This window comes from Acinonyx jubatus, chromosome D4, assembly GCF_027475565.1.
Source record: "Acinonyx jubatus isolate Ajub_Pintada_27869175 chromosome D4, VMU_Ajub_asm_v1.0, whole genome shotgun sequence".
In the NCBI taxonomy this organism is placed as follows: domain Eukaryota; kingdom Metazoa; phylum Chordata; class Mammalia; order Carnivora; family Felidae; genus Acinonyx; species Acinonyx jubatus.
This window is the reverse complement of record NC_069391.1, coordinates 36042312-36067524: the sequence shown is the minus strand read 5'-3', so window position 1 is coordinate 36067524 and position 25213 is coordinate 36042312. Positions and strand designations below refer to the sequence as shown.

At 45.6% G+C, this 25213-nt stretch overlaps 1 protein-coding gene and 1 long non-coding RNA gene across 5 annotated transcripts; one reads left to right on the top strand and one right to left on the bottom strand.

Annotated features, from left to right (window-relative positions):
• CLTA (clathrin light chain A) lies at window positions 1-21993 on the top strand. 4 transcript variants are annotated; one of them, XM_015079441.3, is made up of 7 exons: window positions 1-355; window positions 8119-8156; window positions 10175-10292; window positions 14895-15006; window positions 19345-19398; window positions 20572-20607; window positions 21561-21993. In XM_015079441.3, the coding sequence occupies exons 1-7, from the start codon at window positions 139-141 to the stop codon at window positions 21730-21732; spliced, it is 747 nt and encodes a 248-aa protein (XP_014934927.2). In that variant the 5' UTR covers window positions 1-138; the 3' UTR covers window positions 21733-21993. The 4 variants fall into 4 exon arrangements, with proteins under 4 accessions (XP_014934927.2, XP_014934925.2, XP_026895242.1 ...); XM_015079439.3 differs by lacking the exon at window positions 19345-19398; XM_027039441.2 differs by lacking the exon at window positions 20572-20607.
• On the bottom strand, window positions 19451-25213 carry LOC113593674 (uncharacterized). The gene is made up of 2 exons (XR_003413972.2): window positions 22778-25213; window positions 19451-20899 (listed from the first exon to the last, which is right to left on the bottom strand). It is a non-coding gene; the product is annotated as an uncharacterized LOC113593674 (long non-coding RNA).

The window sequence follows — 25213 nt, the reverse complement described above, 5'->3', positions numbered from 1 at the left end:
GGTTTCCGCTTCCGCCTTCTCCCTCCCGCTAGTCGTCGGATCGCGGTCGCCGCCACAGCTGCCGCTGCGGGGCGCGGTGTCGGTGGGGCTGTTGGCTTGTCTTTCAACGTTGGTGTCCGTGCCGTTGAACTGCCCGCCATGGCTGAACTAGATCCGTTCGGCGCCCCCGCCGGCGCCCCGGGCGGCCCCGCGCTAGGGAACGGGGTGGCCGGTGCCGGCGAAGAAGACCCGGCCGCGGCCTTCTTGGCGCAGCAGGAGAGCGAGATTGCGGGCATCGAGAACGACGAGGCCTTCGCCATCCTGGACGGCGGTGCCCCCGGGCCCCAGCCGCACGGCGAGCCGCCGGGGGGTCCGGGTGAGAGTGCGGGCGCGTTTGGGGCGGGAGGACTTGTGTAGAAACTTGGCCCAGGGTGGGTCTGAGGGCTCTGTGTAACTTGTTTTTTGCTGAACGGGGTGGAGGGTAAGGAAGAGTGCAAGGAGGAAACGAGACCCTGGCACAGTCATTGCAGAAACCTAGGTTCGGTGAGCCTACTCTGTCGTATGAGTGTGTTTAAGTGCTCCTGGACGGGATAGAGCGAGAAAGCAAAGAAAATAGAGTACTTGTAAGGCTGACGAGCCTGAAGAAGCCGGTTCAGCTCAGGAACTTTTCATTGAGCACTTGCTGTGCTTTGAGCCTGGCCTCTGAAACATAGCCGCATTGGCGCAGTTTGGCTAGACTTAAAGGCAAGTCTGAACCCAGCACAGAACCAGTTACTGGGAAAGGAAGGCAGAAAAAATGAGCATAGTGCTGTCGTTTTGGGGATATACACCAACAGAGGTGGCAATACAGTTCGGCATTTAAGGACTTCAGGGGTGTAGAGTTGGATTATGGGGACGAAAGGAGGCGTAAGTAGGGAACTTCAGGAAGGTGGCCTAGCCCTGGAGGAAGAAACTCCAGCCAAAGAAGGATAAGAGTTTTACCATTTATCGGACGGATTACAGCCAGGATTTCTGGAGCTCTACTTCCTCTAGGAACAGCTTTGGTAAGCAGTGTTGCCTAAGCAGAATTTAAGATTAGCCTGGACTAGCCTTCCAAAAGGTGAAGAGAGAATATTGTGTGGCTTTTCCCAGCCAGGAGTCTGGCAAAAACAAAACCAAAAAACGAGCCTTAGGATGCCAGCCCGACCTTTGAATGCCTTAGCTGTGGGTGATGTTTGGAATTATGGTGGAAGGAAGAGATGAGTGGAAGAGACCTTTCTAGTCATATGGGGAAGTAGGAAATTAGCTAGAAGAAGTAAGACCTGGGTTTTCATTTACTTAAAAAAAAAAAAAAAAAGAATTAAAGGAGAATAGGGCACAGTAGGGCAGATAGGAGTGCTTGTACTACAGCCTTAAAGGGCCAGGCAGATAACATAAATGAGAGAAACCTGCTGGGAATGAGACGCTAAGGAGTATTGGAGACCGAGATTTTGTTGCACTGTAGTTGTGCTCTTCATGGAAGGATTCGGACTCAGAACTCTCAAATTACTGTGCCAGCCAAGCAGAACCATCTTTGTGAGTAGGAGTGGGGAGACTGCTTGTTTACAGACTCTTGAGTTTTTATGCTGCACCATGGTACCTCCTAAGCAAATCAGTCCCCCAATAAAAGCTTACATGAGAACATACGATACACTTGAAAATGCAAATTACAGCAAGCAGGTGGGACTGAACTGTGAACTGGGCTGTGGCAGGAGATGAAGTTGGCCTTAAGTGAATAGGTTTTTGCGGTTGGGTGGTGTTAACATTTGCCGGAGAATCATAAATTTACTTTTTAGATCCTTAGTTTACTTCCCTCATTTAATAAAAGAAAACTTGAGTCCTACAGAGCAATGACTTGCTTAGGAAAAAAGGGCAAGTTTATTTCTGTGCCCCAAGTCCCCCTGCCCTTTGGTTGTACCATGTTCTGTTGCAGTTGTGTCAACAGGGGTTTCGTGGGATAAGAGGTGGTCATTTCTGAAAGGTACAGAAGTAGGCAGTTGTGGCTACCTTGGGTAGGACAGAGTTCAGAGAATCAGGACCCATAGTTAGGAAACTGTCCTGATCCAAGGACAGTGTTACTCTTGCTCACGGTTGTGTCCCCAGTGCCTAGCAGGGTGTCTAGCACGTAATAGATACTCAAAGGAATGAACAAAAATATTAGGTCTGAGAGTCCTGCATAGAAAGACAAATGTTGGTGATGGGCAGTTTGGAGAGGTAAAAGGGAGGGGATAGGTCCCTGTGCATTAAGCTTTCAGCAAAGGGAAGGAAGGGATGGTTGCTGACTTAGTTTCTAGGAAGGACTTTGTTAGTGACCTAAGCGTTCATGGACTTGAAGCCAGTCCCCTGACAGTGCAGTTGAGATCGGTAATAGTGTAGTGGTCAGCACTTCCTTTGGGGATTAGAGAACTAGTTGGGCTCTGCTTTCTTTCCTTTCAAAGAGGCACTCTAGTGGTTAAGATTCTGTGCTGTCCTAGACTGCTTGAGCCCGAGTTTAACTTTGTGGTTTCAGGCAGCTTCCGTAACCACCGCTGCCTTGTACAGATCTACAGAGTTGATAGGATTACATTAGTACCTGTAAAGCGTTAACACACTGTACTTGGTATTACTTGGTAGTAATACCACAGTTACCTGGCTGTACTCTTATTCCTTGGGAGTAGCGGGGAGAGCGAGGCATTACGAGGCTTATGGGCCTTGGGGTGTGCTGAGGAAACAGATTTTAGGAGGAAGCCCTGTATCGGATGTGTTACCGTACAGAAATATATGGGCAGGATGCTCTAACAGATTCAGGAAAGAGGAACATACTTAAACTTTCCCCAGCCTTGGGGGAAACTCCCATGAAGGATGGGAACAGGCAAAAACCGGAGGGCCTGAGCCTTGGATGACTCCCTCGGTTGTTAGGAAGTCTGGAGAAGAGAGGTTAGTTTCGAGGGGGGGAGGGTGACCAGCTGAGTGAAGTGGCTCGCATACTGAAGAGCAAGTAGTCAGGAAAGTGGCAGCATAAGTCTAGACCTGTGGAAAAGCCTCGATCGTGACGGCTAAGGAGGGAGGGGAGACCGTGGGTAAGGAGCTACTGAGATTATGGCAGTGAGGCAATATTTGTTGTTTCTGACAAGTCTATCCTTGGAGAAGGAGGGAGGGAGGCACATGAATTAAAGTTTTCTGGAGGAGGAGAGTTATTTTCTTGGTAGCAGTGGAGGAGAGAATTCAGGGAAGTCTCATGCATGATAATTAGTAGTACTGCCTACTTAATGTATGCCAGCTTCTTTGTGGTTTCACATCCATGCAGTAAGCGCAGGCTAAGTAGTGGCGTCCTATTACAGGTAAGAGCTGATCATGGGGGAAGTTGAGCAGTTTTCCCAAGGTAGCAAGCAAATAACATGTCTTCACTGGAATTCAAACCGATGTGTGCCTGACCCCCAGTGGATGGGGAACGTGGGAGTCGAAGTGGGTTTGGGACAAAGTATCTTCCTTCTCTGGAAACTAATTCTGGCCTTTGTTTCTCTCTGGAGTTCCTGAGATGCCCTAGGAAGTTTCCTTCTGGAGCATCAGGTTACTTAGCTTAGTTACCCTAATAAATCAAGGCCCTAAATGTCGTCTATGCATGTTTTTGTAGCAATAGGAAATTCTTGGACTTGGGCCAGCTGAATGCCTGTACAGTAACTAATGAGCTCAGATCACTTGCCAGTGGGTTTTGAATGAGACTTCAGACCTAAAGGACAGGCAGCATGTGACTTAGGAGGAGGTATGGGATGACAGTTGCTTCTAGTTTTGTATATGGACTAGTGATCAAAGTCTCTTCCTGTTGGGAATGGCCCTGGGTTGGAATATATTAAGGACAGTTGGTGTGTTAAATGTAATAAATTAACCAGAATTTAGGCTTAGGCCTGACCATACTAGCTATTATAAGCTCTAGGAGTCAAGATCATCTCACTCTTTCTGTCTTACAAAAACTAAATTCCAGGTGGATTAAAGAGAGGCATTTTTGTCATTTTAGTATCAGAGGAAAAGTGACTATCTCAGAGTATAAAAGTCCTTCAGCATAAAAGCAGATACAGAAATCCTAAAGGAAAAATTGATAGTGTCCGCATACAAGTTAAGTAGCTCTAGTTGTTAAATATTATAAATCATACAAAATGACAATGGGAAAAATATTTGTAATAAGAGGACAAATAATACAAAGCGAATATTTAGAGATCAGAAGATACAAAAATGGGCAAAATTCTCACAATTCAGTAAGGAAGAAAATCAAACATCAGATACATGACTACCTCACAAGAAATAAGATTGACACAACAAAGCCACCTTAAGTTTTTTCCCTGCTATCAAATTAGCCAAAATTTAAAAACCCAAAATTCAGTCTTTAGTGTCATTAAGAGTCTGAGAAATGGGGGCACCTGGTTGCTCAGTAGGTTAAGCATCTGACTCTTGATTTTGGCTCAGGTCATGATCTCAACAATTGTGAGATGAAGGGCTCTGCACTTAGCACAGAGTCTGCTTGGGATAGTCTCTCCCTCCCTCCCTCCCCCCCCCCTCTCTCTCTCCCTCTCTCCCTCCCCCCCCCCTCTCTCTCTCCCTCTCTCCCTCTCTCTCTCCCTCTCTCCCCCCCTTTCCCCCTCTCCCCCCCATCCCCCCTCTCTCCTTTCCCACCCTCTCTCCCCCCTCTCTCCTTCCCCACCCTCCCCTCTCTCTCTCCCCCCTCCCCCTCTCTCTCTCCCCCCTCCCCCTCTCTCTCCCCCCCTCCCCCTCTCTCTCTCCCCCCTCCCCCTCTCTCTCTCCCCCCTCCCCCTCTCTCTCTCCCCCCTCCCCCCCTCTCTCTCCTCCCCCTCTCTCTCCCCCCTCCCCCCTCTCTCTCTCCCCACCTCCCCCACTTGTGCTTACTTGCCCACCAGCCTGCTTGTGCTAGTGCTCTCTCAAACATTAAAAGAAAAAAAAAAGTCTGAGAAATGGGGCAGTCATGTGCTGATGGTAGTAATAGAAATAGACTAAAAGGGGTCAGTTGGTCAATGTTTAGTTAAAATGTATATCCTGGGGCACCTGGGTGGCTTAGTCCATTGAGCATCTGACTCTATCGCTGCTCAGGTCATGATCTCACGGTTTTGTGAGTTCAAGCCTCACATCAGGCTCTGCACTGACAGTGTGGAGCCTGCTTGGGATTCTCTCTCTGCCCCTCCCCCACTCATGTTGTCTCTTTCATTCTCAAACATTAAAAAAATAAAATGTACATCCTGTGACCAGCAATTCTATATATATATATATATATATATATATATATATATATATATATTTAAGTTTATTTATTTATTTAAGTTTACTTATTTATTTTGAGAGAGACTCTTAAGCAGGCTTGAGCTTCTGACTCTTGATTTGGGCTCAGGTCATGATCTCAAAGAGTCATGGGATCAAGCCCTGTGTCAGTCTCTGTGCTGAGTGTGAAGCCTACTTAAGATATTCTCAGGGCGCCTGGGTGGCTCAGTCGGTTGAGTGTCTGACTTTAGCTCAGGTCATGATCTCACAGTCTGTGAGTTTGAGCCCCGCGTTAGGCTCTGTGTGCTGATAGCTTGGAGCCTGGAGCCTGCTTCAGATTCTGTGTCTCCCTCTCTCTGCCCCTTCCCTGCTCATGCTCTCTGTCTCTCAAAAATGAATAAATGTTAAGAAAAAAAAAATAAAGATATTCTCTCTCTCTCTCTTTCTCTCCTCCCCCGCCCCTCTCCCCCACTTGCACACTCCCTCTAAAAGAAAACAGGGAAAAAAAAATCAAGCTTTATTAAAAAATATGAGAACTATGTTGAAATAAGCAAGAACCATAACCAGCCATTGAAACATAGATCAAAATCCATGAAGGTAGGTAAATGCTTAGATCCTGGCTGTTTGTATTCATGTATCAGATGATCTTTCCTCTGACTTCCTGGCCTGCTGAGGTATTGCACCACTTTTGAAAAGCTGATTATCTCATAAAACATGCATTTATTATTTTTTCTTACATATCTTAAAAAATCAAGAGAGAATATACTGTCATTAATTATTTGCCCCTTCAAGAACACCTTATCTTTCAGGGAACCCTACACCTATTTTCAGGTCATTTGTGAAGGGCTGATACATCTAGGTTTATTGTAAGGATTAAAACTTAACGTGTATAAAATGTTGGACATGGTGCCTGGCACCTTGGAAACAATAGTAGTTTCTTTCATACTAAAAAAAATGAGAATTTAAGGACATAGATGAATGAATTCCAAGAAAGCATATGTTGTAGGAGTCTGGTTTCACTGAAAGCAGTTGCCATGTGTGTGCTAAAGGGTAGAAGCCGATGGGCTGAGCGTTGAAATTATATATTTCTTTCTTCTTTCTCTCTTTTCCTTTTTTTTTTTAAAAAGTGCCTTAGGGAGATGTGCTGGGGAAGTAATCTATAAAAGTTTTCAATACTCAAAGCCAAGAGGAGAGTAATTGGGAGAAGCAAGAGAACCAAAAGAATGGATAAAATGTCAGGGTTGGTTTGGAAAACAGGCAGTTCGAGTTGGGTTTAATTAGGAATCAAGAGCAGAGGAGTGGTTTAATGAAATCCTTGCCTGTTCTTGAGGGAAGGATAAGAGCATCCTGCCCCAGGCCTCGAGGAAAGCCCTGATGTTTCCATAGAGTGCCTTCTGAGGGCCTTGTTGATGGTGGCCCACACTAACTGCTTGCTTGGCGTTCTTTCACTGTGTGGGTTCTTGTGTCTTTTAGGTTCATCTCTTATCTTCCGTCTCTCGCCCCAGGCGACAAGATGGTCGTTGTAGTTTGAAAAAATTGGATACATGATAGAAGTCCTTCATAGTAGGTAGTAGATGTAGGTCGGTCAGCAGCTACAGAGTGCAGAATGTGTAGGTGGAAGCTACATTTTTATGTTGCCTGGATCAGGGCTTTTGAAGGAAGGCAGAGCAGCCACTCCACAGGAATGGCATTCAGTCTGTAGATTGCCTCTTAGTGACTGCTTTTGGATCAGGGCAGGGGTTAGGATGCAGGCTGATCAGGTAACTGAATTAGTGAGATACAGAATGGAGTTTAAAAAAAAAGTGGGACGGGGATCCCGGCAGATAGACCAGAGCACGCTGTATGTAAAGGCCATCCTTTCATAGAGGCCCAGTATTGCCAGGTCGTCCGTCTGCCTGCCTTCATCCCAAAACCTGGACATCCTGGTTTGGGGAAATTTTCTTACTTAGTACTTACTTGTGTTTTAAATATGTTTAGCTTGTGGACCACTGTTTTGTTTGTTTTTAATTTTTTTAATGTCTCCTTGCTTGCTTGCTTGCTTCCTTCCTTATTTATTTATTTAGAGAGCAGTCAGCGCAGACTCCCACACGGGGCTCCACCTCACGAACCGTGAGGTCATGACCTGAGCTGAGGTCAAGAGTCTGATGCTTAACCGACTGAGCCACTAGGCACCCTTGGACCACCATTGTGTACCATATGGATTGATAGTCTCTAGGTCTTACTTGAAAAGGCATTTTTTTACATTTCTCAGATGGACTTTCTCATTTAGCTCATGAGTAATTAATTGTGCAAGACTGGATGGTACACCATACTTTGAGTTTTTTGTAACTTGTGTCCTTGCAAACACTGATTTAATTTGGTATGCCCGAATCTTACTAGCCCAGGCTAATTCCAGGTAGTCTGGAGGAATTAGCAAGAAGTCAGGTGTAAACCCTTGGGTCTCTATAGGCACAGGATGGAGAGTTCTTACCTCCAAGAAAGCACCTTGGTTTGAATATGAAGCTGCATGTCACTGCTGACTGGATGATTCTAGGGCCCACTTTTGCTTTGCCTTCTCCAGAACTTTCATAGACACTGTTGCTCTCTGAGATTCTTCTGCCAGGCGTCCATGTGTTCACTTTCTAGGCCAGAAGATCAAAAGGTTTTGAACTAGGGGCTTGGTGCAGATTTTATCCACATTTTGGTGAAGTAATTTGTGTATAAGTACATCTTGATTTCATTAAACAGGAAGTCATTTGTTCTGTCTAGTGCCTAACAAGGGATAGTATTAGTATAACTTACAGTACCTGCAGCATATAGTATGGTATTATATGCCAGAGTGCTTTGGCCTAGCGTTTGACCAGCCCTGATTGATAGACTGAATTTTATGTCTTGCAGATGCTGTTGATGGAGTGATGAATGGCGAATACTACCAGGTACAGAGTACTCTGATTATGTTGAATGATAGTGGTCAAGGCTTCCTTTCCTGTGATTTGAATTCACTGATCTAGAAAGGACTCCACTCTTTTGACTTTCCTAGATGTATTAGTATTGGGTATGTTACCTGCTAGAATGGAAGGATTTGAAGAGAAGTGACATTGATAGAGCCTTCTTCTAAAATGTTACTGACCTGGCCCTAGTGTTACCAGTTTTATTCTCCAGAAATGAACCTTCGTGATGGTGATGGTAGCAGTGACTAAACACTATGTGCCATGTACTGTGTCAAGTGTTTCTGCTTAATCTCTAATTTTCTCAACAACCTGGGGAACCTGTACTATTGTCCTTCCCACTTTACAGATGAATAAGCTGAGGCACAGAGAGAGTAGTCTAAAAGTAACAAAGCTGGTATGTGGTGGGGCCAGCATTTGAACTTTTGAGATGATATTGAGGGTGGGGGTGGCTGGAATTTTTGGTTACTACCATTATTTTACCTCTTCCTCACTAAGCTTTCAGTTGCTAGCCCAACTTGGATTACCTTAAACACAGCGAAGTTTTAGTAGTTTATGTAATTGAAGTGTTCTCGGACTCTGGCCGCCAAGCATGCATTTTTGTGCTCTAGCTTTTTTCATGGTGGTCGAATGGTGGTCACAGGGCACATTGGGCTTCACGTGTGCATGTCCTTTTATCTAGAACAAGTGGAGGTTTCTCCTCTTCTCCCAAGCACCCAACAAGAGTTGTGTGTTTCCTTCTGGACCAAGTGGAAGTAGTCACTATAGCCTTGGGGGAATAGCATGATGCTTTGCTTATGCCTGGGTTTCTTCTGCCCATCCCTCAACCAATTAAAGAAGGATGTTAGTCTAATTGGTTTAAACCAAGGATGGACTAATTTTTTCGTTAAGTACCAGGTCGTAAACATTTTAAGCTTTGTCACGAAGGTCTCTGTCAGACTACTCTTGCTGTGCTGTGGAAGCGTCCATAGACAGAACATAAGTGAATGGGGACGGCTGTGTTCCAGTAAAATGTAATTACAAAAACAGGCAGCTGGCACGGACTCTAGTTTCCAGTCCCTGGTTTAGAGCTTAATCCTTAGAGTGAGACACAACAGCATTCAGATTCTGGCTCTGTCCCTAACTGGCTGTGAAGTGGCCATGTCAGTTCTGTGTCTCAGTTCTCCAGCTGTGAAATGGGAAGAAAAACTTTGCTTGGGGGATAAAGCTTTTATGTGCCTGACACATGGAAGGCGGTACTAAGTTTTGTTTGTTTTTTAGTTACTAATATTTTAAGTAACTCCCCTTCCATCTTTTATGGTCTGGTTAGGTTAATTTGGAATTTACTTCCTAGTTCAACAGGTGAAAAATCTAAAAGATAAATCTCTTAAAGATTAAATTCTGTTTGAGTCTTTATCAGTGTATCAGCTGTCAGACCTTAGCCACTGTAAAAGAACCTGCCCCCCTACCCCCCACTTGTGACTCATATTTGCTTGCCTTTTTATTCTTTTCTTTGGTGTGACTGTAGGGACTGCACGTTTTCTTTTGGACTCTTTTACCCAGAGTTCTCACATTTTGGTTAGGGGGCATTAAGTGATCTTTTTCCTACATTGTATAATGGCATTTAGAAGCCTTAGGTTCTAGGCCTTTCTGGGCTGTGTATTTACCTTTGTTACTTTGAAGATTCCACAGAAGTTGTGTGTCAAGTGGGGAAACAAAAACCGTTAACACTGTTTCCTAGAAGTCCATTATTACCCGCCTCCCCAATTTTCCTCTCTCCCACTCACGTCCCATTTATTAACAGGTAGGATAAAAACTACCTCCCTTGTAGATTGTAAGGATTCTGTGTAGTAATGTTGGAAGCTCCCTATTGGCACGTGAGGTTGTGTTGTTGCTTTTAAAGGTAATCCTTTAACATTTTACAACAGCCTCCGTGCTGTACATAACCAGGGGTTCTGCCACGGATGAAGTGTGTTTCAGGAAGGAACGTCTGGTACTGATAGAACACAATTGTGTTTTGTGTTAAGGAGAGTAATGGTCCAACAGACAGTTATGCAGCTATTTCACAAGTGGATCGCTTGCAGTCAGAGCCTGAAAGTATCCGTAAGTGGAGAGAAGAGCAAACGGAACGCTTGGAAGCCCTTGGTAAGGAATCCCTTTATATCTTTGGGTGTCTGTTTTCAGTGTGATAGTTGATCTTGACTCTTACCCTTTTTAACTAGAATTAGCCATAATGTCCTTGTCTCGTATTTGGGAAGATCTCTTTTTCAACCTAAATAAAGGCCCCAAGGCCACCCGCATGGCATGGAGACGCTTGATCACAGGCCATTGTGTGAGGATTAGGGCAGCTCGGAGAGTCGCCACTGGCCACCGAGTGCATCCTCTCAGGAAGAGCAGTGCTGTGGAAAGAGTCCTGAGCTTGGAGTAAAAGACTAGGTTCAAGGCCCAGGCTTAACTCTTACCAGCTCTGGGCACTTGGTTGCTCAAACCTTCCAGTGTCTGTTACTTCTTCTGTGGAATAAGATCAGTGTTACCAACCCCAAGGGTAGTCCGGGGTGGTATTTATAAGGGTGTTGTATAAACTTGTAGGTATCCTGTCCATGTGAGAGACTCCAGAGTCCATTTATCATTTGAAGGCTGAATTTAAGGTAATGCTTTAAGAGGAAAATGTAAATTGTAGGAAACATGTACAATTTTGTTTTCCTGTTCTGATAGCTCTGTAAGGTACGTTTTTACCTCTGTAGGTAGGTGAGGAATAGGAGAATCCCAGGATAAGTTTTTGAGTCACTTAGCTAAGAAGTGGTGGAGTCACAATTCAGCTCAAGTCTGCCCTGTTTCATAGTCCAGACCCGTCTGTCCCTTCACATTGCATTTAGTGAACACTATCCCACCAGGTAGGCCCAGCCCAAGATCAGTGCCAGCTGGCCTGGCCTTCGGTGAAGATCTGTGTATGGAGTGTCGCTTTTGGTCAGGATTGGGAGGCTTGGTATCTGTACTTGGGAGTTGCAGAGGTATGGCACAGTGTGGACATAAAGCCATGGGGCAGTCTTCTCAACTTTTCATTAAAATTTCAAACAGAATAGTTGAAAGAAGAGTAAAATGAACTTGTGTGTACCCCCTAGATTCAGTAATTAACATTTTGTCATATTGGGTTATCTTTATATAAATGTAATGTGTGTGTGTGTGTATGTTTTATACACACACATTTCTGGTCCACTTTCAGATACATCACGTATTTTATGCCTAAATATTTTATTGTGTATCTAGAAATAACGATGTTCTTCTGTGTACCCACAATGTCAGCGTTATTCTTTCTTGGGAACCACTGAATTAGTAAACACGTGAGTCCTATTCTTCGGTTGGGGTAGTTGACACCTGGAAGTAGGACCGAGTCTGTTATTTCTCCAGTCCAGTTTATGTGACTTTGAGATCAAAGGACACACCTCTATTTGAACCTTTATGGCACTATCCAGTAGTAATTTCTTTGATGATGGAAATACTACGTTATCTCTGCTCTCCAGTGATGGTAGCCACTAGCGACATGTGGCTGTTAAGCACGGGAAATGTGACTCGTGTGACTGAGCAATCGAATTTTAAATTTTAACAGCCACATGTAGCTAGTAGCTCCTGCATCGGATAAGATGAAAATTGTCCTCGTGGTGCCGGCAGCCTTGGTCCTGGCTGCTGCTTCTGAGTAAGCTGAGAGGCAAGACTTAGCTGGTATTAGTATTTTTCACGCTTCAGAACCCAACTTTATCTTTTCCCTTTCCCCAAAATTTAGTAGAGTTGTCTTCCATGGAGGGAGTACACTTTTGGTGTCTGGAAGAATTGCGTTTTTTCAGTTACCAGATTGGGCACCTTGGGAATGTTCAGTGAATTGTAGTTTTCTTAAGATGCTTTCTAAAAAATTTTTTTTTTAATCTTTATTTATTGTTGAGAGAGAGACAGGGTGAGCAAGGGAGGAGCAGAGAGAGAGGGAGACACAGAATCTGAAGTAGGCTCCAGGCCCCAAGCTGTCAGCATAAAGCCCGACACGCGGCTCGAACCCACGAACTGTGAGATCATGACCTGAGCCAAAGTTGGATGCCTAACCGACTGAGCCGCCCAGGTGGCCCCTTAGGATGTTTTTATGAAGGAAGTCAAACATGTGGCTTTGCAGCTGAATTAAATTGGTCTGTGAACCTTAGGTGTTTTTTCAGTTTTGTTTTGTTTTTTTTTCCTTGCAAGAACTGTGAGAAAGCACAGATGCTAAAAATAGAGAATCCATGTCAGTTGTTTTCAGCTTAGCTGTTGGCTGTGTCCTCAAATAATTTTCCTTTCCATGAGCAGTAATAGGGATTGCCAGAGAAGACAGCCGTCCATGTGCCCTGCTCTCTAAGGGGACTCTTCATCCTTCCCTCCCTCTTCTCCTGCCCAGATGCAGAGATTGTATTGCAGCTTAGATCTCTGCCCTGTTGTACTAAGCATTTAAGAATTCTAAATTCTTATTGCTAGCGTCCCTTCATAAATCTGTAAAAGCAAGTAGATGATTTAAAGAGGTGGTTTTATGCAGCGACTACAATCTGCAGATCACAATTTTTATTTAATTTTTCAGAGAAATAACTTAAAAAAAATCATCATTAGACTACACACAAAGGCAAATACTCTGCAGTCAAAAAGTAATGTTTTAGAAGTGATTTCACCACTCTTGAAAAGGTGACCTTCAATTTTAACCTTGGTACTCTTTGGTTTCTTGTCCACACGCACTGCCAGCTCACAGCATTTCCCATCGCATCGTGGCGTTCTCCATTTCACTTACACAACAGGCTACAGGCTAACAGCTGCTTTAGAATCCGAAACTTTTGGAGAGTTTTTAGGTGCCAGTAGGCTATTTCTAGTAGTTACAGACACAGCCTTTTCTGTAGGTTGTTACTATAAAATGTGCTTGCAAAGGCCCCAAAAATGCTCCCAAATGCTCAGTTTCTTTCCTTCAGGGGGTGACTGGCCACCACCGCTGCTTTGTAACCTCCTCGAGGATGCTACTTATAGGTCGGGCTCTGGCTCTGTGCTGTCCAGACTCTTTTCTGGAGCACTAGTGAGCACCTTCTAGTCACATCTTGTGATTTTTTTTTCTAGGCTTGCTTTCCTTGCCATCCTTCCCTTTGGAGGCAGCTTAATGAAGTAAGAACGTGTAAGCTTTAGAGGCAGATCTGGGTTTGAATCTTAGCTCTGCCACTGACTTTAACCTTTAGGAAAAGTTACTCAAACTTTCTGAGCTATAGTTTGTCTCAGTGCTGAGCATGGGTCTAGAGTTTACCTTCTTGGGATTGTTATAAAGATTAAATGAGGGGTGTATTATAAAACACCTGCGACAGGCACCTGGGTGGCTCAGTCGCTTAAGCATCCAACTTCAGCTCAGGTCATGATCACGGTTCGTGAGTTCAAGCCCCACATTGGGCTCTTTGCTGACGGTGCAGAGCCTGCTTGGGATTCTCTCTCCCTGTCTCTCTCTTTCTTTGCCCCTTCCCCCACTTGTGTGTGCGCACTTGTTGTCTTCTCTCTCAAAGATAAATAAACTTAAAAAAAATTTTTTTTAAATAAAAACACCTGCCAGAGAGTATTTCCTTAAGAACATGTTTAAAAGTGAACTCTCAGAGTAACTTCAGATGTCAACTGCATGTGACCTGCATTTCTGTCTCCTGCTCTCTACTGACTTGGTCTTTTTAGCTAAATGTCTTAGTGAATACTTAGCTGAGAAACTTAATGTTTGAGAATCCAGTATGGCAAACCTAAGTTTGCGTCTTCTAATTTCTAGAACCTTTTGGATAACTGTTAGTGATCCCCTACCCCACCTCAACCCCCAGCAATCTCCATTAGTTTCTTTTTTACTTCTGTCTTAGCTCTGCCACAGACTCACTCTGCAGTCCAAGCAGGAATAGCTATTTTGTGGTCCCCCTCAACATTTACCATCTATATTCTACCGCCTATATTCCTGAATCTTCTCTACCTCTGGTAATTTTAACAACAGCTCCCTGCTTTATAGAGGTGCTTCTACCATTTTTAGTTAAAAGAGAGTGCCAACTTATGTTTTACAAAACCATTGGTTGTCAAACCTAGGCTGTTAAATATAGTTTGGGAGAAGATGTTGTTAGATGATGTAATATTAATTGTCCACCCTGAACTAATATTGACAGCATTATTAAAGAATGGTCCATAGTTGTTTTTTCCCTGGTTGGTGCCCCCAAAGGCTTTTTTCTATTAAGAAAGTATTCCTGGGGCCCCTGGGTGGCTCAGTCGGTTAAGCGCCCAACTTCAGCTCAGGTCATGATCTCGCGGTCCGTGAGTTTGAGCCCCGCGTCGGGCTCTGTGCTGACAGCTCAGAGCCTGGAGCCTGTTTCAGATTCTGTGTCTCCCCCTCTCTCTGACCCTCCCCCGTTCATGCTCTGTCTCTCTCTGTCTCAAAAATAAATAAACATTAAAAAAAAAAAATAGAAAGAAAGAAAGTATTCCTCCCCTACCCCACCCCCAAAAGAAATCCCAAAATTAGTGAATCCACTAATGTCAGTGGATTGAGATAAAATATGAAACCCCTTGAATGGAATCCCTGAGATCAGAGACTGGATGTACAAACAGGGAAAACAGAATTTTGTCTTCCCTCCTGCCTAGTCTCCCGCCAGCACACAGCAGTTTTAATAAGACTAAAAAATTTATGGAGCAGACTTCGATTTGTGTTTCGCCTCATTTTATTTCTTTTCCTTCCCTTCAAAGATGCCAATTCTCGGAAGCAAGAAGCAGAGTGGAAAGAAAAAGCAATAAAGGAGCTAGAAGAGTGGTATGCGAGGCAGGACGAGCAGCTACAGAAAACAAAAGCAAATAACAGGTCAGTCCCCGGTGCTGCCAGCACTGCTTGCTTTCCAGGATGGAATCAAATTCATTTCCAGTGGCCAATGTAGTTCTCACGTGCTGCCTCTTTTAGTGTGAAATGTATTTGCAGGTTTTGGAAAAAAGTACTTGAAACATAAAGGTTGCAGGTCTCTCGGGTCTTATGAGCTTAATCCAGCCTGTCCTTTAGCCATCCCAGTTGTAGTGGATTTAGCTCTTCAGCTAAGAGTTTGGTTAATATGTGTTGCTTGTATCGGTATGAAGCAGCAAAAGGGAAAGTTATGTCATGGATTAAGTCCACATGCAGAAACGTAACCCTGAAATGAAGGGCTGCGTTATGAATATACCAGGATCTCAGTACTTTGGGGATTATAGACTTGGTCATGTTGCAGCCCCTAAATACAGCCTTGCTCTCTGAAAGCTGCTAGGCAGAGGGGCCCGTTAGCAGGGAAATGTGCTTTGTAATTCAGTAGCCAGGGATGTTCCGACACGGTGACTTGAGAACGAAGGGTCCTCCGCGTACATCTGAGAAAATTGACCTAAGATTGACCTTTTGAAAGTGCTCTTTATGATGTACTCCCTAAAGTTGAGGGAGAAACTAAGTGCCTCCTCCTCTCCCCGCCGAGCAGGAGCTGTGGTCTCCATGCTCAGTCTGCTTGGAAGTAGCTCAGAGAGGTGGAGACAGCACTGCTGGCCTTGATGTAGGCCAGTGGCTCGCCTTCCTGCTGCATCCCGAGCCCAGCTCTCAGACGGTCGCTTCACTACCTCAGTGGAAAGAGAGGCTAGACTGAGCCTGGGGATAGTTGTAATTTTCAGGGTAAAGCGCCTTCTTAGGTTCCTGCCTCAGAGGCAGAAGTTGGTTTAAGTGCTTTGGTCTCTGGCAGCTTCTTGCTGGAAATCTGCCAGAAAAGAAGGAGCAGACCGCTTTGCCAGCCAGCCTGTGCCATCGTGGGGCACCTACAGCAGAACAGATGGACCATTGTGTGCGGTAGGCTTCGGCTACCTTTCTCTTGTTGGCCATAGTTGGTTCTGTTGGCTGTGTCTTAAATGCCAAATGGGAGCCTAGTCCTGGCCCCCTTCCTGTGGGGAGGTATTTTCTAGGAATGCTTCTCAGGTTCCAGTGAAGTTCTAATATGGTGGGGACTGCCCTCTGGTCTTCACATTGAGTTGCTCAGGGTAGCATTAACTACCAGGGCTTCTCCTGAGCTTGTGGTCATTTTGAAGTGCTGACAGGTCCAGGCTGCTTTATTCTGTGCTCATTCCAGATGATTTACCACAGATACAAGTTCACATCTCTAAAGGGAGAGGAGCGAGTTCTTTGTGCAAGTACCGTGTGAGGCCCCATTTATTCTAGCAAGTTGCCCGGGAGTCCGTCTGCCCTGAAGTACTTGGTAAAACCGGGCTGACCCTCCCTGTTCAGGGTCCCTGGTGTGTAAACCAGTTGACATACAGATTCTCAGACTTAAAAAATGATTATGATGGGAATAGGCTTCTAATTGCGGAAATTTTTTCAGGCCAGTTTTGCTAAACTGTAGCCCTTCTGGAAAGAAAGGGGTTGTCTGTATACAGTATCAGTTAATCTTGGAGTAAGCACTTCTGTTTTCAGGAGCTCAGTCTCTAAGGTTTAGTCCCTCCAGGCATCGGTTTAGGGCTTTGGTACCTTTCTTAGAATCGTAGAATGTCGGGTTGGATGATGTCATAGGTGAACTTCCCAAGTTCCAAAGAGGGGAAAAGACTTAAACTTGCCACTCATGGAGAATGTGTAGCTGTTTCAAAACCAGGTCACGAAGCGCAGGGCAGACTCTGAGTGTGTAAAACTGGAGGCACATGAGCCATTGTCACCAGGGTTCCAGGATAGAAGGGGTGGTTTTTACATTTTACTCCAGTTAGTTTTCATGGACTAGCATGGGAGCCGTTTAGAGCCACCGTGGGGAACTTCTTCCAATGGCACACACCCCCTCCTCGAGATTGTGACATTGTTGACCACTCCCCCTCCGTGTTTGAGTCTCTAAACAGCATCCTGTGGGACTAAGTCCCATTTATATATGTAAAGGAACTCTGTTCGTAGGTGAAGAGTGAGTATTTTGAGAAAATGAAGTGTTCGTTTCAAGCATGTGCCCTTCTCTCTGGATGACTTTTGTAGCAGCTGGATTTTTAAGGGGGAACACAAAGATAAGTAGAGTAGTTTGAAAGAAGAGATGCGGTGGGTAGCAAGGGCCTATATTTGAGTGTATCGTCAGGCCTCCTGACTTCTAGGTGCCCCAAACTAAAACCTTCTAGGTGCGCAGGCGTGGTGCTGGGCAGATGACCGCAGATCTTGTCTTCACTGCATCTGTAGACTGGTGTCAGTCCTCAGATTGCATCTCCCTGCTTTTATCCCAACTCAGGGTGCAGATGCCACTGCACAAGAGCCATCAATTATTAGTGACAGCTGTGGAAACAAATTCCTCCTCCACGGGAACCAGTCAGGACAGTGTGTACTCCAGACCAGCCACAGACCATGTTCCCTTCCAAACTGACAGAAACATTTCCCCTTTTACAGGGGTCTCTGGTGCTAACTTTTCCCCTCTTTCAAGACTTCTAAAAGTTGGCAGACATTTTTCCCATGCCCCGTTGAGGCTATTGATGTGGGTCACCTCTTGAGCACCCTGTGGTCAGGCCCAAAGGCATTCCTCCTCCCTCCCCCTGCCCCCTTTCCCACAGGCTTCCATGAGGATTGCTGCTTTCAGGCCCTTCTGTCTGGTGGGTGAAGAACAAACAGGCCACTTAGATGATGATTTTCCATTTGTCCTGCTTGTCTGTAACCCGACGCGGATGGGGCTCTGCTGTCACTAACAAGCTCTTTAGTCTTGGGGCTAACTGCAAAGGAACAGAAGCCTGGCATTCAGGCTTTTGTTGTCTTAGTGATGCCTCCACTGGAGTCACTAAACCTTTATTTTCTTCCAGTAGGAGTAAGCACAAACTGAAATTGATTAGGTTTAGCCCTTTGTGTAAACTAAAAGGATTATGGGCTTACAAGCTGTCTGGCCTTTCCTTTCCCGCCCACTCATTGTGCCCACAAACAACTCTGTTTTCCTGCTGACTCACTGAGAGTTACAATCAAATTTCCACAAAACACCTCCTATGTATAAACCAAAATGGGAAAGAAGGCAGGCTGTGGGTGAGTCTAAAAATAAACTGAAATAAAATTACTAGAATTTCCCTTTAAATAAATAAGTGACCCTAGGTTAATAAACAGGCATGATTTTCCTTCCAAATGCCCCTCCCGCTCCTGTGCCCCAAAACCAGCCTGGCAAAGGACAGGGTAAGATTTCCGCAGGGAGGTTCCCTGCCCACCCACAATAGATGGGGTGGGCTGGCTGGGCCCAGGGATTCAGCCTGGGGCAACAAAGTCTAAATAAGCCAGCCTGTCTGTGGGGGTGTAAACTCCACCCAGCGTGCCCCCCTTCCCTTTCTGTCCCACAGAGCCCTGCCACTTTGATCCATTCCTGGTGTGAGTGAGAGGGGAAGTGAAGTTGGGGTTTCTGGACTGCACCTTGTGGTGGCAGTCCAGTCTGGCTGGACTGAGCGGACGAACCAGCTTATTCGGGGACACACAGGAAGACGGTGCCAGAGCCAGGACCCTGGGCTGCAGTCTTTCCGCCAGACCACTTGTGTCCGGCAACTTTTTCCTCATCTGTTCCCAGAATACTGAAAACTGATCCCATTGAGCCAGGGTGGTTCAGAAGCAGTAGTTGGACAGTGGCTTTGGGGCCTAGCGTGTTTGGTGTCGGGCAGCTGGCAGCGTTCGTGCCTAGCGAGACTCCCTGAGGCTGACGGGAAGGCGGCGTGGCTTCCCGGTCATCCGCCAGCAGGGAAGAAGCCTTACTGCACAGTGCAGAGAGCCAGGCCGGCCTGCTTCCGAGTTCTGCCGCCTGGGGTTGAGCAGGTTGCTTCATCTCTAGGCCTCCTGTTACCTGATCTGTAAAGTGTTGGTGAGACCACGTCCTAGTGTTCTCCTAGGTCGTTGGGGTTGAGGATTGGATCGGATGGATTCGGAGTCTCTAAAAGGGCTTACCTGGAAGCGGGCGCTGAGAAAGGCTCGCCGTTGTCAGGAGAAGGTGGGGAAGGAGTTGGCAGGGCTCCCTTGGGAGAACCCGCCCCTGGGGAAGGCCAGCAGAGAACCTTGCCTGCTGGTCTCCAGCACTTGAAGCCTTGCTGGGTGAGGACGGAGCCTTGGGAGCAGCGCCCTGGAGCACAGTCATGCCTCTACTGTGGATTTGAGATGTTTCTGCTTCTCAATGTTCTCTCTTTTTTCCTGCCTGCTTGCCTGCCTTTTGGACCTCTTGCTGTCTAGGGTGGCAGATGAAGCTTTCTACAAACAACCCTTCGCTGACGTGATTGGTTATGTGTATGTTGCAAAACTAATTCCTTTTCTTGTTTTGATTCTACTTTTTGTTTAGAGTTAATGTTCCTGTTATGTCACAAGTTGCTTTGCTTTCTGAATTATTTCAGATTGGCACTCTGGGGATTGCCTAAGAGTTATAAGGTTGGGGGTATGACCCATCGATTTGTCTTGCAGAATCGTGACTCCCTTTAACTCCGATAGCCCTTTTGCACATCCAGGGTTTTGGAGAGAAGGAAGCAGATTCCCTTTTAAAACGTGGGTCATTTGTGACCTTGTCTGGGAAGGCTGTGGGACGGGGGTGGGCTCTAACTTCTTGCTACCTACCTGCCCTAGGTGGGGATGGGACGTGTCCCCACCTGGAACACGTGGAAGCTCTGTGGTTGGGAGCTATTGGGGGCGGGGAGGGGGAGGGAGGCAGGATTTCCTACATTTAATTCTATAGAACGACATGTGGGGTTGGTTTGCTTCTCCCTTGGGGCAGCAGAGTCCAGAGCAGAGGAGGTTGCCTCATTGGGTAAGGGGGGAGCTCTGTAATTATTTCTCTATGGTTTTATATGTTGGAAATTGTTTAGTGGCCACCTTCTGATGCCCCATCCCCCTAGTGTGGCACAAAGAGGCCCCAAGCTTTTTAAGGTCCAGATGGCCAAAGCTGTCTGGTGTGGGCCACTGTGGTTTCTTCTTCCAAAGAAAACTACATCTTCTCTGGAAAAGTACTTAAGGATTCTTGTTTTCAGAGCAGTATTGCTGTTTCCTTAAGAATTAGGACTAGCTTTTGATACAAGGGAGATGAGGGTAGAAGGGTGGACAATAGGCTCATGGCTGTAGAGCCTCTTAGGGCCTGTGACCTTTACACGTTCATCCCTTTAGAATACAGAGCGGGGTTCCCTGGGTCCCCAGATGCATTTGCAATGAGATTTGTGAAATGCTGGACTTACAGGTGGTGTTGGATTGATTTTTTGCACATTCTCTCTGGAGTAGAAATGGAGACTGGAAAGGTCGAGTCTGGGTTTGCTGGGCAGCAGGGTGGCCCAGCAAAGCCAGCTGCACGTTCCCAAGTGTAGCTAGAGTGGCAAGGGCATGTCTAGCTTACTGACCATCTGCATTGAGCTCATTCTCATTTTCTATATCTGACCTAAAGTTTCTCTCCTTGTTTCTTTTCTTCTCTTCACCTTTAAGCACAAACATAAACCATCCTTGCTACAGCCTAGAACAGTTAAGTAAACCTTTCTCACTGCCCCTAACTGTGTGTGCCATGAAGTCGCAGTGTTGTAGTGGCTCTGGGCTTCAGCAGTGTCTGCCACGGCCATCCCTGTGAGAGTGCCACCCCCCGTCCCCACAGACCAGTCATCTCCATTGCTTTTGCTTTGCCCGTGATGCTTGTCGGAGTAGATGAATATAGTGTGTCTTCCCTCCTCCTTCCGCTGTCCTTTCAGGCTGTAGCTCCCACCAGTTCCCAACTGGGGGGTGGGCTGACCTTGACGTGAAAGATCCTTGGAGCAGCATCCTAGCAAAAAGCAACTGACATTGATTGGCTGTTCAGCCATCAGATGCCCACCCCTTCCAGAGAGTGCCCTGAGTGGCCCAAGGCACCCGGCTGGAGGGAAAATGGCCAACTTTGAGCTGAACTGGACAATGTCCTAACAAACCCCCTTCCAGAATGGCTTTAAGTCTCTAGTGCCTGCTCGCATGGGAGCTTTGTCTTGAATTCCTTTTGATCTGCCCTGTTTCTCTCCGGTCTTAGGGATAAATCCAGAGGCTATCGTGCAATGACCGGTGGGCTTTTTAGAAGTCTCTGAATTTACTTGAAACTCAGTAGAGCCCAACATAAACCACTGTTCACATTCTTGACCAGCCTGCTGCTTTGCTCCTGTTAATGAAGGCAGTGCATAGCTGGCCAAGGACTTGCTTTTTTAATGCTCTGTGTCAACAGAGAGAGAGAGTGAGCCCTGCACCAAACACCTGTATTCCAACATTTTACACAGCAGTCCCGGCCCCTGTGCCTGGGAGAACTGGCCACGTGTCTGCTCCTGAATCTGACCTGAGCCAGGCAGGGGCTGTTACTCTTTGGAAAAGCAGATGCCATTCAGTCAGGCATGAAGAGGCAGCCACCAGGTAGCTCACAAGGGGTTCTACATTAAACCAACATCTTTCATTGTTGCTTCCAGGGCAGCAGAAGAAGCCTTTGTAAACGACATAGACGAGTCGTCCCCAGGCACTGAGTGGGAACGGGTGGCCCGGCTGTGTGACTTTAACCCCAAGTCCAGCAAGCAGGCCAAAGACGTCTCCCGCATGCGCTCTGTCCTCATCTCCCTCAAGCAGGCCCCCCTGGTGCACTGAAGAGCCACCCTGTGGAAACACTACATCTGCAATATCTTAATCCTACTCAGTGAAGCTGTTCACAGTAATTGGATTAATTATGTTGAGTTCTTTTGGACCAAACCTTTTTGTCTTTAGAGTTGATCATTGTTTGTGATTGCATGTTTCCCTCAACTGTGTTCTCCCTGGCATTCAGAGAGGAGGGGGAGGAAGCCTCCCAAAGGTAGCCTCAACCTCTACTTTTGTGCATTATTCTGAGAATAAATTTGTTTCAGAAACAACCATGAAGTCTCATTATTGACCTCAAGATACACTGCACGTTGGAGTAAGATTGGAAAGGATGATGGATTTCCTTTTATCACTTCTAGCACTGAGGAGGCACAGCCACGGAGTGTCCACTCCCGCTCTGAACTGAAAGAGCTCCAAGTTACTGCCATCTGTATGTAGTAGGATGCTGTGGAAGTTTCTATTTGAAAAAAGGGAGTCCCGTGGCTGAAAATTAACCTCCCATTGCTCCCCAGAGAGAGAGCTGTGAATCCCCTTACCAACCCAGATATTTTTCCCAGCCGGCTCTTGTCACTGTCCCCTACTCTAGGGGCTTGGGTAGTATTTTTCACCAGGGGTCTCTCTGGGGTATATATTATTCCATCAGATTGACCCAGTAAACCTGAATCAGGATGGCATTACTTTGTGGCTAGCCCTGTTACTCTGAATTTCCACAGCACACATTGGGGTCTGTGCCAGCCCTAGGACTCCACTCTTGCTCTTGCCAAACCCTTCATGTAGGCCTGGCTAACCAGCACACTAGGCCCGTGTGCTTAAATTAATTAAAATACATTTCCAGCCCTAGATTTCATATGCTTAATGGCTGCCTGTGGTTAGGTAGCATCCCAGCCATCATCACAGAAAGTTCTGGACCATACTGATCTACATGACAGGTAGCACTAAGAGACTGTGTACTCCATTCAGGCTTCAACACGTGTTATATGCCTTTCAGCCTGTCACATTTTAGGTGATAGTTCAAGCAACTAATAAAGCCAAATCAGAAATACATGCTTCTAGTTACCTGATACTATTTCCAAGTTGGAGACTGCTGTAAACTCCTGTAATACCACCCAGGAGGGGTAGTAGATATTGCCAAGAAGGAAAGTTCACCATCTCTCCCATGGTAATTGTATCTGGAGGGGAGAGGAACCTTCATTACTTTTCTGCCCATGTCCCCACCTCTCTCGAAGTGCTTAGGTTGGGCATTCCTTGATCTGGCTCACATTTCTGGCCTCTGCTCACTCCTCCTTCAGCCACTTTTGATTGCAGTCAAGTAATCACTCGCTGTTCAACCATTTATTACTTCTGGACCTTGCTAATGCCATTCAAAATGTCAAAATCCATCTTAAGAACCAGCTCAAAGGTCGCCTCCAAAATGCTTTCCCTTACTCCCCTCGGTGAGCTCCCATGGCCTTCTACGTGGGGCAGCTTACCTTTCGGTATTCTGGTGGCAGTATCTAGGCTGGTCTTGCCTCTCTCACACCAGATGGGCTTCCTGAGGGGAGATGTGGTGGTTGTAAAAGATCCATAAAGTCTGACATTCCCCAGATCAAGAGGTGACTGGTTGACACGACAAAAGGACTGCTCTGTGACTTCCAAAGCTAGATCAAAGGCAACACAGCTTACAGCTGGTCTGTTGAAACACGCAAAGCTACACAGGCTGGTAAGTCCTTGAGTCACCCTGAAGCCAATTCTGTGAGGAAGCCCAGACCAGCCCACACAGAGAGATCCTGAAACTACAAGCAGAGACGTCTGGCCAGTCCCTCGTGTTCTAACTTCCCGCTAGCCCAGCTCTAGCCGCTGTAAATGCAAATACATCCGATACCTGGAGTCGGAACTGCCAAGTAGAGCCTTTCCTAAATTCCTAGTCCACAGAATCCGAGAGAGAAAGGATTACTGTTTGAACCTCTTAAGTTTTTAGGGTGGTTTGTGACAAAGCTGTAGTAACTTAGAATTGTTCCTGATAACCTGCATCCCCCACATGGGGTTTCATAAAAAGGAGGGAGTTCGGTCCATGGACTCAGTAGAGTGTTCAACATTCAGTTTCAAACTTCTTTCTTTGGACCACTTTGCTTTTTATGTCAAATTTTAAATGTTAACATAGTATTGGAAGTCCTAGCCAGAGCAATTAGGCAAGCAAAAGGCACCCAAATTGTCAGTTTTTGCAGATAAAATGACATATAGAAAACCCCAAAGACCAAAAAACTGTTGTAACTAATAAATTCAGTAAAGTTGCAGAACACAAAATCAATACACAGGAATCTTGCGTTTCTGTACACTAATAACTACCAGAAAGAGAAATTAAAATAATCCCATTTATAAAACGGCATCAAAAACAAAATACCCAGGGATTTTTAAACAAAAACATGAAAGACCTGTACACTGAAAACTGACATAAATGAAACTGCAGACAAATCAATGGAAAGCTACTCCATGCTTAGGGATTGGGCGAATATTGTTAAAATGTTCACACTACCCAAAGCAACCTACAGATTCAATGCCATCTCTCAAAATTCCAATGGCATTTTTAAAAAACACCCCTAAAATTTGTATGGGACCCCGAAAGGCTCCAAACAGCCAACACAATCTTGAGAAAGAACAAAGCTGGAGGCCTCATGCTCCTTAATTTCAAACTATATTATTACAAAGCTATAGTAATCGAGTATTGGCATAAATACAGACCTAGATTAATGGCACAGAATAGCCTAGAAATAAACCAATGAATGTATGGTCAGTTAATTTATGACAAAGGAGACAAGAATATATAATCAAGAAAAGACAGTGTATTCAATAATTGCTGTTGGGAAAATTAGGTCACTTATCTTACACCATACACAAAAGTTAGCTCAAAATGGATTAAAGAGTTGAATAGAAGACATGAAACCAGTAGGCAATAAACTCCTTGACATCAGTCTTGGTGATTTTCTGAATGTGACACCAAACGCAAAAATGAAAAGTGGGACTACATTAAAATAAAAAGTTTGTGCACAAAGGAAACCAACAAAATGAAAAGGCAACCTAATGAGTGGAAGAAAGTATTTGCAAATCATATCTGATAAGGGGTCAATCCAAAATATGTAAAAATTCCTATACCAGAACAAAAAACCAAACCCGATTGAAAAATGGGCAAAGGATTTGAACAGACATTTTTCCAAAGACATACAGATAGCCAACAGCTAGCTAGATGCATCGATGCTCAGTATCCCTGATCATCAGGGAAATGCAAATCAAAACCACAGTGAGAATGGCTATTATCAAAAAGACAGGGGGCACCGGGGTGGCTCAGTCGGTTAAGCATCTGACTTCAGCTCAGGTCATGATATCACAATCTGTGAGTTCGAGCCCCGTGTCAGGCTCTGTGCTGACAGCTCAGAGCCTGGAGCCTACTTTGGATTCTGTGTCTCCCTCTCTCTCTGCCCCTCCCCTGCTCATGCTGTCTCCGTCTTAAAAATAAATA

Bases quoted from the DNA above. Each gene is read 5' to 3' on its own strand.
- CLTA (XM_015079441.3), top strand. From the start codon at position 139: ATGGCTGAACTAGATCCGTTCGGCGCCCCCGCCGGCGCCCCGGGCGGC. The intron at 356-8,118 runs GTGAGAGTGCGG...TATGTCTTGCAG, and splicing joins CGAGCCGCCGGGGGGTCCGG to ATGCTGTTGATGGAGTGATG. The intron at 20,608-21,560 runs GTTAAGTAAACC...TGTTGCTTCCAG, and splicing joins CCTTGCTACAGCCTAGAACA to GGCAGCAGAAGAAGCCTTTG.